This window comes from Panthera pardus, unplaced genomic scaffold, assembly GCF_024362965.1.
Source record: "Panthera pardus isolate Hobbes unplaced genomic scaffold, ASM2436296v1 HiC_scaffold_20, whole genome shotgun sequence".
Lineage (NCBI taxonomy): Eukaryota > Metazoa > Chordata > Mammalia > Carnivora > Felidae > Panthera > Panthera pardus.
This window is the reverse complement of record NW_026526766.1, coordinates 70,174,381-70,189,779: the sequence shown is the minus strand read 5'-3', so window position 1 is coordinate 70,189,779 and position 15,399 is coordinate 70,174,381. Positions and strand designations below refer to the sequence as shown.

Sequence of the window (15,399 nt, the reverse complement as noted above, 5' to 3'; positions counted from 1 at the left end):
AACCTGAGGGGGGCAGGCTTCCGAGCCACGAGGCCCACTCACAATGGCACACTTGCTATTCTGCTTCCTGAGGAGACGCTGGTGGGGGCTGAGGAGGGAAGAGCCCCCCCCCCCCACTGCATCCTGAGGTGAACTTCAGTGTGATTTCACTGAATATCACGTCTCAAAATTTTGAACTTAAACTAAGCTTTTGTTCAGATGTTTGAGAAAGCGCGGTGGCATTAGAGCCAGTTGAAATACTTACTCACTTAGTTTTTTTAAAAGTAATCTCTATACCCAATGTGTGGCTTGAACTCATGGACCCAAGATCAAGAGTCACATGCTATACCTGCTGAGCCAGCCAGGCACCCCTTACTTCTTCACTTGGGTCACTTGGGGTCATTGGGGGCAACAAGTTATTTTACCTCCTAAGCCTCAGTTCCCCCAACTGTATTATGGGCATCATTACCACTACTTCGTGGCAGTGTTATGAGGATAAAAACAAGAAAATTGATGAATTCAGTGAAAACCAAAATGCTAGGGACCCAGAAGAGAGTAAGAGAGCAAGGAACAATAGATGATAAAGTGACCCCACTACATCACTGTGTGGTTTACAGTATCTATGATATTACTATGGTGAAACAAAGAGAATGGGAAGGAGACCAGGGCTGAGTGCCAGATGTGGCTGTGGGGCGGGGCCACAGGCTGGGATGCACAGATGTGGAATTGCCCATGTAAGGGCTCCAGGCTCTGCTGCTGGAGAGCAGTGCATCATGGAGTCAAAAATAGACAGAATGAAGAACAGATTGAATCCCAAGCAAGTGTCCTTTGTGATTCCAATGAACATTTCTGTGGTTGCCTTTTCTAGAACATTTATTTGTGGATGGCTGTCTTCTTGTTGGTTGCCAAAATCCCACCATACAACACACACATGCTTATGCCTAATGTCTCTAGTCTTCTGCGTTGAACCTCTTAAGAATGGGGAAAATTAAGCAAATTCTGGTATCCATCAGAGACCAACAGAAGCACTCCAAGAATGTTAATTCAGAAGCAGAAATGGGCCAGTTCATAGGCGTCTTGAACTTTCTTTTTAAAAGTTGCCATGCCCCTATCTAGGTTAGCAACCGGGACTTCAATAGTTTATTCAATCAATATTTGATGGGACATATTTTAGAACTGACAGCTGATAAGATGAATTAGTCATCTGTGATGAGTCACTGATTCACACATGGGGCTTTGTCTCCTGAGAAGTTAACCTCCTTCCCCAATTCTGGCCTGTCTCCTAAACCGCTTCCTTCTACAACAGCAGCATTTCTCTGCATAGGTATATTTCTTCAGAAAAGGGATCTCTAGCCAACTTCCCAAATTAAAGACTCTCAGAATACCAGAGCTAGAAGATCCCGAAAGACCCTTCACTGAAAAGATGAGGAAACTGAGACCAGAGAGAGTGTGAGTCTTGCCCAGATTCACACAGCAAGTTAACAGTAGAGCTAGCATTAATACCCTAGCTTTAGAAGAGCTCGTTCCATTTTCATTTACTAGTCCCTGAAGTCCCTCATCCTCACTGGGGTAATTCCAAGGTGGGGGGAACAAATTTCCCCGTATTTTTCACTCATCAAAGAAAGTTAAGAACACTTAACTTTCAAAGCGTCATGAATTTGCATACCATCCTCACGCAGGGGCTATGCTAATCTTCTCTGTATCGTTCCAACTTTAGTATATGTGCTGCTAAGCACTGGAACACTACATTTCAAACATGTGAATAAAACCTGATGAAATCAGAAAGAGCATCTTCAGTGGGAAGATCACAGGGCAAGTAACGGGACTTGTTGACTGGAGCAGACGTGAAGTAGGCAAGTGCCATATGGATCTAACTGTCAGAAGTCTCCAAGAGTATCAATGTGAGGCCCATGTGTGGCCCCAGGGACCCATCACATATAGTGACAGCAAAGAAAATGGTTTACAATGAGCCCAAGCCAGAAACAATCCTTTGGGCTTTCTCAATATGGCACCCCAATAGGAAATAAAGCATAGAGACAGGAAACCATCAAAACCTTAGAGGAGAAAGCAGGAAAAGACCTCTCTGACCTCAGCCGTAGCAATCTCTTACTCGGCACATCCCCAAAGGCAAGGGAATTAAAAGCAAGTGAATTACTGGGACCTTATGAAGATAAAAAGCTTCTGCACAGCAAAGGAAACAACCAACAAAACTAAAAGGCAACCAACGGAATGGGAAAAGATATTTGCAAATGACATATCGGACAAAGGGCTAGTATCCAAAATCTATAAAGAGCTCACCAAACTCCACACCCGAAAAACAAATAACCCAGTGAAGAAATGGGCAGAAAACATGAATAGACACTTCTCTAAAGAAGACATCCGGATGGCCAACAGGCACATGAAAAGATGTTCAACGTCGCTCCTTATCAGGGAAATACAAATCAAAACCACACTCAGATATCACCTCACGCCAGTCAGAGTGGCCAAAATGAACAAATCAGGAGACTATAGATGCTGGCGAGGATGTGGAGAAACGGGAACCCTCTTGCACTGTTGGTGGGAATGCAAATTGGTGCAGCCACTCTGGAAAGCAGTGTGGAGGTTCCTCAGAAAATTAAAAATAGACCTACCCTATGACCCAGCAATAGCACTGCTAGGAATTTATCCAAGGGATACAGGAGTACTGATGCATAGGGGCACTTGTACCCCAATGTTTATAACAGCACTCTCAACAATAGCCAAATTATGGAAAGAGCCTACATGTCCATCAACTGATGAATGGATAAAGAAATGGTGGTTTATATACACAATGGAGTACTACAGGGCAATGAGAAAGAACGAAATATGGCCTTTTGTAGCAACGTGGATGGAACTGGAGAGTGTGATGCTAAGTGAAATAAGCCATACAGAGAAAGACAGATACCATATGGTTTCACTCTTATGTGGATCCTGAGAAACGTAACAGAAACCCATGGGGGAGGGGAAGGAAAAAAAAAAAAAAAAGGTTAGAGTGGGAGAGAGCCAAAGCATAAGAGACTGTTAAAAACTGAGAACAAACTGAGGGTTGATGGGGGGTGGGAGGGAGGGCAGGGTGGGTGATGGGTACTGAGGAGGGCACCTTTTGGGACGAGCACTGGGTGTTGTATGGAAACCAATTTGACAGTAAATTTCATATATTAAAAAAATAAATAAAATTAAAAAATAAAAATAAAATAAAAAAAATAAAATAAAATATATTTACTTTAAAAAAAAACAAACAAAAAAAAAAGGAAATAAAGCATACAAAAGATGTGTCATTTGAAATAAAAAATTAAAAAAAAAAAAGAAATCTTTGTAAAGATTTGGCTGTCAACAATTCTGACCATATTTAGCCTATTTTACCTCTGGTTTCTAGCAAGTGAAGAAAACAAGCAATAGACTGAGCTGTCCTGACACTGGCCAGGGAGAAGTTGTACAAAAGAATGGCCGTCTGTTTATCCACTGTAGTGACCAGCTCTCTTCTTCCTTTCCCACTGCCTTCACATAATCACTGTAGTGCTTTAGTGCTCTTAATTAATTCAATTTTATTTATGGTCTGTTCTTTTTTCCCTTTACAGCAACTTTTCTTTCCTTTTTTTTTTTTTTAATTTATTTTTGAGGGAGTGTAAGCAGGGGAGGGGCAGAGGGACGGGGATATAGGATCTGAAGTGGGCTCTGCACTGACAGCAGCAAGCCCCATGTGGGGCTTGAACTCACGAACTGTGAAATCAGGACCCGAGCTGAAGCCCGACGCTCAACCAACTGAGCCACCCAGGCGCCCCTACAGCAACCTTTCTTGAACTGTGATTTGCACAGATTATCTGGAGCACTCTTTAAAAAACAGGGCTCCTCAGCTGGGTCACTGAATCCAAGTTCCCTGGAATAAGGCCTGGGAATCTGTATTTTTTAAAAAGCCTCCCAGGTGATTCTAATACCTAAGATTTAAGAGTCTAGTTCCTTCCTCCCTCCCTTCCTTCTTTCCTTCCTCCCTCCCTTCCTTCCTTCTTTCCTCCCACCATTTCTTCCTTCCTTCCTTCATCTCTCCCTCCCTCCTTATGGGCTGCCCTCAAAATCTAAGCACCACATATTACAGTCTTGGAAGACAGACAACACTCTTAGCTCCAAACAACCACCAATTTACAAATAACACTTTGGTGAAAAAACATGTCTGTAAACCTGGAGCTTGCTGTATGATCACTGGCACTATAAAGAATTTTAGACTCAAATGGAAAGATGGTGATGTTCTTCTTGAAGATATCTAAGGAAAGAGACAGGTTTAAGTGCAAATTCTCATGCTTTATTTGAAGTCTTTATCAAATTCAGAATGGCCCATACATACAGAATTAAGACATGGCCTAAATCCTACACACACTGAAGTTCTGAATTAGGTTGGCATCACCTTTTCTTTTTGCAAACTAAATGACACAAATTTCCATTCATCTCTCCTTGTAGGCATTCTCCCTGCTCTTTGATTACTATTCTCTATTGTTCCTTCAGGTTCTTCAAACGACTCCTGGTTCACCAGCAGGGACTGAAATACCTTCAAGGCACAACTGTACTAACATACTTTGTCATTTGAAGACAGTTTGCATATCTCTTTAGGAGAATCTAACTTACTGTTCGGGAGTGACTTAGATAAGCAGACCCAGATCTAAAGACCTAAAGAGTGATAATCTGTCTCAAACAGAGAAAGTTTCTTTTACAATCCCTCTATTTAGTGGTTCTGCTACATTTGATCTGTAGCCAATTTCCAGGATTCCTATTCTATAAAGATCAGATTCTAAATTTGATCTCGAAGCCACTCCTATTTTCTCTCATTCTCTTCTCCCTGTCCCTGTGAATTCTCAAGTTGTTTTAGCTCATCTTGTTCCTCATGGATTCACCTTTCTGGACTTTCTCTAATGCCTGCAGTTTTCAATTGAACAATCACACTGCTGTTAGAGTGAACTATTAGCCCCCCGTTTTCACCCTCCCCTATATCTGTGCCCTTTGCCACACAACTCTGAAGTTCCTCCCACTGAAGGTTGACCATCTCCTCCCCTGGGTTTTGGGGTGGCCATGACTTGCTTTGGCTAATGGCTTATGGGCAGTGCTGTTTCTGCTCCGCCCTCTTGCTCCTCTGCCATTGCCATAAAAGGAAGCAGTCATGGTTAGCTCATTAGTGCAGGGGGGACAAGCGTAGACTCGTCCAACCTATGTCTTGGAGTCACTTGGCTGAGCTCAGCCAAAACAAGCAGAGCCAGGATACCCCGTCCGCTTAGACTGTAAGAGCTGCAGGATGCTTGTGCTTCCAATGAGCCTTCGGGGCTGTTCAAATGGCTAGGACTGTGAGAGACAACTAAGCCATGCCTGACTAAGGAAAGTGGCTTAACGGGCTGAGGGTCCTTTAAGGGAAGAGGCAGGACAGCTCCCTTCTTCCCTTGAGAGGAGAACTTTAAGACGCTAACCATTCCAGTAGAGAAGTTGCAAGGCATATGAGGGGAAGCAGAAACTGACTTCCAGGGTAGGAAGACACTCTTTCCTCCGGGGGCCCTGAGGAGGAAATGATGCCCATCGGCTGGCCTGCTCCTACAGAAAAGCAGCTCCAGGGAATGCAGCTCACTCCCCAGCAAATGCAATGCCCAGCAGAGCCATGAAAGCGGCAGAAGGAAATAACCTGCCAAATCAAGGCCGAAGCACCCCACCTCCATCCTTTTAGGCTTCTATGATTTCTTTCCTTCCGGATTGGGTATCTATCTCCTCAAGGAGCTCCAAGAGACGGCCTGCATACATTGAGTGAGCTCTTTATTCTAGTGACTCAAAAGATAAAAAAAGAGATTTTCCTTATTTTTCTGAATATGGTGATGCCCACATAAACAATATACTAGCCCCTAACTCTAACACTTCACTCCGATGGTCGATTTAGCCAAAACTCAGTCTCGATTTGAGACTCTCCCTCCACCTGGTGGCTCATCCCACAGGTAAGAGTTACCACTTATGAGGCCAAAACAGTGATCTAATACATATGCAAGCCAAAGAGAAACTGCCAATTTGGTGGGAGGACCACATTTTCTAATGCCATTTAAGAAAAATAGAAAAGGTCATATCCCTAATTTTGTCCTATTTTCCAAATCCTTTTCACCTTCCATCTGTAACACCTACAAGATGAAGTGACCCTGTCAGACTCTGAGAAAAGATACACGGCTTCTGAAAAAAATGATTTTAAGCAAAATTTTCCGCCCATCGGTGTGTATACTGTCTCCCTTCATATCCGAGGTAGTGAACAGACTGTGTCCAAGCCACTTGGCTCCTAGGATTTTGCCAAGTTAGACTGGAGACTAATCTCCCAGGCTTTCTCTGCCCAATATGTGGGGTACCCGGTCCCAAACCTTCATTCACCGAATAGCTGTGGAATGTCTGCTTTGCGCCAGACCTATCTGTTGTGGTGACGTAAAACCAGTAAGAAAGGGGCAGGAAAATGATGGAACTTATAACCAGAGCGACGGCGAAGAGATGCTCCTGCATTGTATCCACTGTCCCTCTGGCTGACAGCACTGTAGACTCTCCACTTTGAGACTTCCTACACCATTTCTCCGAGTGGCCTTTTCCTCCCCAACCTATTATATTGTCAATAGTTTCAATAATCCTTGGCTTCCTCATGTTGTGTAAGACACAGCCAGCTGAGCCACTTCTGAGGAGAGAAACCCCCGAGGCTTGGGATTCTGAGTGACTCCATCCTGGCCCTCCCCTGTCCACCTTCCGGGCTTCCAACAAGAAGACCTTTCGTACATTCTGGAGGTACTTGTCCTCACAAACTTGATGCCACATTTTCAGGACTAAAATTTTCTTCTTCTAACGACATATATCGATCTATCTAACTAAAATGGCTGGTAATAGTTTAGCCTTTACTCTGTGTATTCTAAAAAAAACTGTTTGTGTATATACACATATTCACCCACCCACATATGTGTGTCTATGTATATGCACACACGCACATCACATACAGCTTCTTCTTAGCTAGTTTCCCCACAAGCAAAATTTAGTTAAGCTGCTCTCAGACCTCTTTGAGGGACATTAGGGTCCAAGCAAAGTACGGACCTAGGCCTTCAGGGCTTACGGCCGGTCTGTTTTCCCCGGCGACATTACTGGAGTCCCCAGGTACTCTCACAGACCTCATTCACTCCTCGGTATAAAGGCCGGTAGCCAGGTAGCTCTGACCCTTTGTGTTCTAAAAGAGCTTGCACCTCAGGAGAAACAGAGGAAGCTCTTGAAGTTGATATTTGAGCCAGGGTTTGGTGGGATGGGATGGGGGGGAGATTTGGTTCCAAGGCATCTCTGATCACCACCTTCCACCCCCGTCTCATATCTCTGGCTAGGTGTCCTGGGACCTGGTGTGACTACAGTTTTCAAGTGCAAACCTATGTTCTTGGTCCAACCACTGGCCACAGGAGGGTCACTTATCTCCCAGATGGAAATGTTCAGAACCTGGTTGACAACCATAAAGGAACCCAACTCACCCTCTGAGCAGAGCAAGCAGGCAACACAAAGTGCAATTTTAGAGCACAGGGGTGCCCTCATTCAGCTCTTCTATACTCTGTCCTTTCCATTCCAAAACCCCCTGCTATAGTTTCCCCACGCAATAATTAGTACCCAGAGTAATAACTCAGGGTTATCTGGAAAAGTTTAAAGGATACAAATGTATTCTGTTTAGGAATAGAATTCCAAAGCTCTGGGAAAGGGGGCTGGCACTGAGAAAGGCCCCCTAGAGGAGGGTAGTGGTTACTGCACTGTAACACCACAGTGCAGGGAGCGGGGGTGGAGAGGTGCCCTGGGCTGGGAACCACCTACCTCTGAATGTTATCTTCCAGTTGTTTGACTCTGAATTCATCCTCTTCAGACTGCCGCCTCCTGGCTTCCTCCTCTTCCGCAGTTCCAGCGGGGATACCCTGCAGCAGCCATTTTTCCCGAAGCACTTTGGACTGTGGGAATGAGGGAAGAGAACAGACTAGATGGTACCTTTCAGTCCACAGCCTTCTCAGTGTGGGCGGTGCCTCGGTTTTAGCTCCGCCCCTCATCTGTGTTCACCTGAATTGCTGCCTTTGCCTCCTCACTAATTTGGCTCCCTACTTCCCTCCCCTGGGGCCCAACCCCTAGAGAGCCACCAGAGGGATTTATTTCTACATTTTCTACTATAAAAAGTTTTTGAAAACATGTTTTTCTAACAGAGGAAACTGAATAATGAATGCCACTGTACCTCATCTAGCTTTACAATGAGACAGTTTGCCGTATTTTCCCATATTTATCACCAAAGCGTTTTAAAGGAAATAACAAACATCATGACATTTCACCCGTAAGTATTTCAGTATTAATCTCTAAAACATAAGGACATTTTTCTGTGCAACTACAATTCCATTATATAATTTCTTAAGATCACCCAATATCAAGTCCATCTTAGGGTGTTTTTTCAAAAAGGTTAATTTATGTTATGGCTCTTCTTAGAAACTCTTTAATGGGGGCTCTTGGGTGGCTCTGTCGGTTGAGCGTCTAACTCTTGATTTCTGCTCAGGTCATGATCCCACTTTGCACTGACAGCTGGGAGCCTGCTTGGGATTCTCTCTCTCCCTCTCTTTTTCTCTATCCCTCTCCCCTCCCCCTCCCCCAAATGAATAAACACTTAAAAAAGAAATAAGCTTTTTAATGATTCCCAACCATACCCAGCAGTGGTCTCCAAATGGTATTAAAATAATGCACCCCACTTGTACCAGTGTACTAATATATTGTGGAGTGAAAGAAAAAGGCTTTGAGTCTCAGGTCAACAGTTCAGGAGGGAGCGATTACTGCTTTGAGAAGAGAAATGAAACAGCTCAAAAGAAAGGCATGAGGAAACTCCCTGAAATGAAGAGCAAGGCAAGGAAGGTGTGGAGAAGATTTTTGATTTGGGTTTCTATTACATGGTCCCTCGAAGGCAGATGGTGGCTATTGGATGTGTGCAGAGGCTGAACCCCGGGCATCATGGCCAAGCATCCCCTGGGCAGGTCAGCAGTCCTGGGAATGGAGGCCTGAAAGGGTGCACCCCCAAGTCTGCCAGAAGCAGGGCATGTGACCAGTTTTTCCCGGGTCCTATAATGGCTTTGAAGCCACTCAACATAGATTATGCATAGAATAAGCACTGGGTTCCTTGGCTTCAGGCATCACTTCCATCAGAATCTGGTTTGACCTCGTCAGGCAGGCTGAGCAAGGTAAAACAAAGGGAACCCTTTTGATGGCTAAGAGCCAGGCTATGCAGAGCTTGGAGCCAATTAAATAGGATTTACAGAAATGAAAGAGTGGAATATTTCTAATATTGTGGACACAGAATTCATACTTCAGTTTGCTTTCTACAGCTCTTAGCAAAAGACAGACAATTCCGGAGGCTCTCATTTTTCTTGAGATTAAGCAATAAAAGTCACTTATTATAAAGCTATAAAATGAGTTACCAAAAATTGCCAACATTTAATAATAGTAAGTTAGAATTCAGTAACGGTTCTGGTTCACCATTCTATTGAGAAATCCAGCAGCCACACAGGGCTGTGAAGACCCTGCTGGATGTATAGGAGCAAGTTTCAATGTTTAGAATTCCAACACTTCTGAAGGGACTTTTTTTTAGCAACACATCAGTATGGTGTCCAAGCAGCCATGGTGTTCACTGAATGATTCTTCCTTTTTATTTATAAATCTTTGTTGGTGGAGGCCTGTTTGATTACTCTTACAGTGCATAAAGAAGCATATTTATAGCACTTGACCTATGGCTTTCCATTCATTGAAGGCATGGGTCTGTTCATATGCAAGTGATTCATGATTATATGCTAAATGATTGTAGACAGGAACCACCCTCATCCCAACAGACTTAAACAGCTAAACATCATTGGTAACCTGGTGCCTGCAAATTTATTTACAACTACCACCAAGGACAGTGTTAAAAAAGTACTTTAAAAATTTATAGAGCATTGTTTAATAATATAAAATCATGTGTAAAAGTTCACAGTACCAGGGTGCTGGGTGGCTCAGTCGATTAAGCGTCAGACTCTTGACTTCAGCTCAGGTCATGGTCTCACAGTTTATGGGATGGAGCCCTGTGTTGGGCTCTGCTCTCACAGCATGGAGCCTGCTTAAGATTCTCCCTCTCCCTCTCTTCCCCCACCCAACTCGTGCACTCACTAGCTCGCTCTCTCTCTCTCTCTCAAAATAAATAAACATTAAAAAACTCACAGTATCATTTGTTGACATTGGTTGCTCTTTCTTCTGGGCTGAATTATGGTCCCCTTTCCCCACCAATTCCTATGTTGAAGTCCTAACCCCTATGACCTCATAACATAACCATGTTTGGAAATAGGGTCTTTTAGGTTAAATGAGGTTATTGGGATGGGTTCTAATCCCATATGACTGGCGTCTTTATAAAAAGAGGACATGCACAGAAGGAAGACCATGTAAAGACACCTGAGGAAGACAGCCATCTACAAGCCAAGCAGAGAGCACGTGAAGAAGCAAGCCCTACTGACACGTTGATCTTGGTTGGATTTGCAGCTTCCAGAATTGTGAGAAAATAATTTCTGTGGCTTAAGCCACCCAGTCTGTGGTGTTTGTCACAGCAGCCCTAGCAACTACTACATTCTCTGAAGCTTTATCACAGAGATGCTTCTTCCACTGGAAAGTGGGGATGAGTGGGTTAAACTGGTTTCTCTTCCTAAGTGGGTTATAGGAAAAAAAAACCACAAACTCAAAAGCATTGTTCTCTACTCAAAATTCCCCAGATATCATGCTCACTTATGGTGAGAGGCTGGGCTGAACAGTGGTTAACACCCTGAATTCTGGAGCCAGTCTGCCACTTACTAGCTGTGTGACCTTAGATAGTCTCCTCACCCTCATCGAACCTCAGTTTCCTCACCTGTAAAGTGAATGTGAGGACAGAGCCCATCTCAGGCTTGTCATGGGGATTAAATGCATTCATATGCTAAAAGTGCTGAACCCACATGTAGTACTAGAGAAATGTTTATTATTGCTGTTCATCCTGTTCCCCTGGCCTCTTCTCCCCTCATCTGAGAAAGAGCAGGTAAAATGCTACCTGAGGAACCTTCCTCCACTACTGCTGGTAGGATGCATGGCTCTCTTCTCTGCCTCCTCTAGCAGAGAGCATACTCTTGTGCACTTTCATACTGTTCTCAAATTCTTTCTTTTTATATCTTTCCTCCTATGGACTCCCAGCTCCTCAAAGGCTGGGACAATTCTTCATTCTCTTCTGCATCTCATTGCTACCCCTAGCCTAGCTCCAGGGAATGAATGAGCAAAGGGGTGAGGTGGAAAAATCTTGATTTTTCTATCACGCTTATTCTTTGGGAGGGGGCTATCACACTTTCACTGGGCTCCCTCAGCTGAAACGTTTGACACTCACCTAGTTCAACTTATAGAGGGTAAAATCCCTATTAGGATTTTGGGAGACAGATCTACTGGCAACCTTGGTCTTAGAGTGTGGACCCTTCTGGAAAGGCAACCATGGACAGACCCAGCTTTCTCTACCCTAACAGGGATGTTACACAGCTAGGGCTTCTTGGAACATGACACTGGCTGCTCCTGGGAATGTTCTCTCTGCTCTTCTGCACACTGTGCCTCCTGCCACCAAGAAAGTGTCTAACTCCTCATTTCTGGCTGATTTAGCCTTAGCCATCTGTCAGCACCTCTGGAAAGAGCAGCCTGGTGACCATGAACACCGAAAGCATATATGCCCTCGGATCTGTCTCTTCTTTGGATAAGCCAATGAGGTCACCAAAACATCCCCAACAGCTGGAGCCAAGAAGAGAGACAATAACAACAGGACAGTGGGTCTCGGAGAAGTCTGTTTCACAAAAGTGTTTTGATGTTTTAGAAACAAACAAACAAACAAACAAACAAAAAAGCAGAGTTGATTTTTTTCACTTGGACCCAAAGTGGTAATGCTGGGAAACCACCAATTCAAATACATTTACCACCAAAGATTCCCTTAACCTACACCAGATCCCCTCCTGTTGTCTCTGAGGGTCGGCTGTGTTATAGCCTTGGGACACAATGTACTTGTCCATTCTGATCACACATGCCCATTGGAAGCACTGGTTTCCCTGTAGTGTTCTGGCCTTTACTGGCTGCCTGAGTGTTTCAGAATTAAGTGACAGAGTACAGCAGAAGTGAAAACTAAAAATAAAAACTTTTCTTTCTTATGTTCAAAGAGCATATACCAAAAACAGATACCATAGTTTACAGGTGGTAAGAACGGTCAACACTTCACATTTGTCAAGTGGATGCAACGATGAAAAGTCAAGACAAGGAAAGGGCAGGCAGAGAGCTGGCAGTGGGCAAACAGAGTCTTGACAGGGGCTCCTTGGAGGGAAGGATGGAGGAGACGCTGAGGTTCATCTGGCTCTTCCTCCACACATCTGTCCAGCTTCAGAAAACAAAAGGAGAACAGAGCCTCGCATGCTGCAGTATGCGTAGGGCTCACCAGGAGAGCTTGCACAGAACCCCACTCCCGGCGATGTTGATTCTCAAAGTTCAAGATAGGGTCTGGGAATTTGAATTTTAACAGGCTCCCACGTGATGCTGTCATTGACGCTGCTGGTCCAAGGACCTTGGTTTGAGTCACCCTTCACGAGAACCTGTGACTATCCAGATGTCTGGAGAATGCGTAAGCTTCGCCACTGGCTAGCCAAACACTGATCCGAAGAGGAGCTCTTCATCCTCCCACAGGCTGTCTCTCCTCCTGCATCCCCATCTCAGGAGCAGTGGTGTCCTCATCCATTCCCTACATGCCAGGCACTCTGCCAGCTCCTGAAGACACTGCCTGGAAGACAGGCAGGTCCCCAACATTGCTGAGCCTTTGTCCCAATAAACAAGGGTGCAAGACCATTTCAGACTGTGATACCAGCATCGCAGGAAGTAGGTAGGACAATGTGAGAAACAGGGACCGATGGAGGACACTTTAGGTGGGAGAAGTCTCTGTGAGTACTTGAACATTTGAGCTGAGATCTGAGATCCAAGGAAGGGCATTTCAGGTGGAGAGACTGACAAATGTAACAGCCCAGATATGGGACAGAGTTTAGCATGTTTGTGGACCAGAAAGATCGCCCAAGTGGCTGGACCATAGTGAGTAGGGGGTGGGGAAGGGAAGGTAGAACAAGCTGAAGAGGAAGAGGAAGGAAGGGGCCAGATTAGGTAGAGAACTGCAGATTTGCTAAGGAATTTGGCATTTGTCCTAAGTACTGTAGGAAGAAAACAGATTCAGAGGGACAGGATTACAAAGTATAACTGATTGGATTCTATTACATCATCAGGTAACAGAGCATGTTAGCTTCAAACAGAGGAGCAGCAGAAGCTACGGAAGGCATGAGGTGTATCTCAGAGGTACAGTCAACATGACTTGCCGACAGATTGGACATGGGGGTTGAGGGAAAGGGTGGGATTAAAGGTGACATAGATATTTGGTTTGAGCAAAAGGGTGGATGGTGGTATCATCATCCGGGGATTTGGAGAGATTAGAGGAAGAACAAGTGCGAGAGGAGCAGAAAACCAAAACTTCCATTTAGGGCATATGATGCTTGAGAAGCTTAAAATGGAAGCAACACCCATCTAAGTGGACATGTCAGGAAAACAGCTGAATACAAGAGCCTGGAGTTGAGGGGCCATCGGGACTGGAGACATCAATTTGGGAGTCATTGGTACATATGTGATATTTGAAGCAATGGTACTGAGTGATGATGATGATGATGATGATGATAATCCTTATAGAACTCTTGCTGTTTTAAATACTTCACCTATAAATTCATTAAACTCCCACAAAAACCCCATGAGGTAGGTGCTAACATTAAGTAACTAACTCCTGGGCACACATTTAGTAAGACACGGCTCTGAGACTTGAAGCCAAATGGTGCACTCTGTCTAAGATGCCCAAGAACTCTCTTTTTCTCACATAGGATTTACAAAACCTTCAGGCACCACTGACCTCCCCCTTACTCAGACGATCCCTCTCCAGGGTCTCTGACAGTGGGCTCCTCTCCCACTCACCCCTGACTTCCCACAATTAGGTGCTGTATCCTCTATTCATCCACAGTGGCTGATGCACAAGGCTATAGTTGAGGATGATAAATACTTGTTGAGTGAATGAATTATTAAAAAACCATGCACAAGCACTGTATTTTAGCAAATATAAAATCTTAGACTATTAAGGCTAAAGAAGACCTTAGAGATCATTTAATCAAACCTTTTCCCCCAGCTTTACTGAGGTACAATTGACAAATGAAGTTGGAAATATTTAAAGGATACAACATGATTAATCAAACTTTTTAAATCTACAGATAAGATACCTGAGATGACACAATTTTTCAAGGTGATACAGGAAAGCACTGAGGAATGTCTGGGTGATCACTGGGTGGTGGGGGGGGGGGCCAGATGGGCAGTGGGAGATGAATTGAGACTAATCAGTCTCCAATTTTTTTCCTAACTGTAAATTTTTTAAGTGTTTGTGTGTTTATTTATTTATTTATTTTTAATTATTTAAAAAAAATTTTTTTTTATTTTTGAGAGAGAGAGCACGAGCAGGGGAGGAGCATAGAGAGGGAGACCCAGAATCAGAAGCAGGCTCCAGGCTCTGAGCTGTCAGCACAGAGCCCAACATGGGGCTCGAACCCATGGACCACAAGATCATTACCTGAGCTGAAGTCAGTGACTTAAGTGACTAAGCCACCCAGGCGCCCCATTTTTTTAAATACTTATTTATTTATTTTTAATTTTTTTAATGCTTATTTATTTTTTTGAGAGAGAAAGAGAGAGAGAGATTGAGACAAAGCACGAACAGAGGAAGGGCAGAGAGAGAGGGAGATACAGAATCTGAAGCATGCTCCAGGCACTGAGCTGTCAGCACGGAGCCCAACACAGGGCTCGACCCACAAACCGTGAGATCATGACCTGAGCTGAAGTCAGACACTTAACCGACTGAGCCACCCAGGTGGCCCTCTAACTGTAATTTTTATAAAGTCATATCTACCCATATTTTTACTTTATAATTCTGGCTTATAATTAGATAAGGCTTCCTCATTCTAGGGCTTTGAAAATATTTACCTGTGATTTCTTTTTACACTTTTATGAGTTTACTTTTTATTCCACATCTCACATTCACCTGTCATCTGGGTCACACTGACACTGGCTGTGTTGGCAGATGCTGTTGGGAATCTGGTGAAATCCCACCTAATAGAAAATGGCTTAAACACAACGTGGGGTGACAGCTGTGTTGTGTTGTGTTTTTGATCATCTGTGTCCCCTCTCTGTTCTCCTTCTCCTTCCCCGGGACACTTCCCTTCTTCCCCATTGACTCCTGGGAAGATCTTGGTTTGGTATTGAGCTTTTGTTACATGATTCAGTCCA

General features: G+C 44.1%; 1 protein-coding gene and 1 non-coding gene across 10 annotated transcripts in view; both read right to left on the bottom strand.

Moving 5' to 3' along the window:
• Positions 1–15,399, bottom strand: part of PALM2AKAP2 (PALM2 and AKAP2 fusion) — a 443,632-nt gene that overhangs the window by 241,165 nt on the left and 187,068 nt on the right. For all 9 annotated transcript variants that reach the window (XM_053908169.1, XM_019454235.2, XM_019454232.2 and 6 more), the window contains exon 4: positions 7,825–7,955. In XM_053908169.1, coding sequence (XP_053764144.1) covers positions 7,825–7,955 — 131 coding nt within the window. The remainder of the gene's footprint in view (positions 1–7,824; positions 7,956–15,399) is intronic.
• Positions 1,614–1,715, bottom strand: LOC128778776 (U6 spliceosomal RNA). Its single transcript, XR_008424488.1, has one exon. It is a non-coding gene; the product is annotated as a U6 spliceosomal RNA (small nuclear RNA).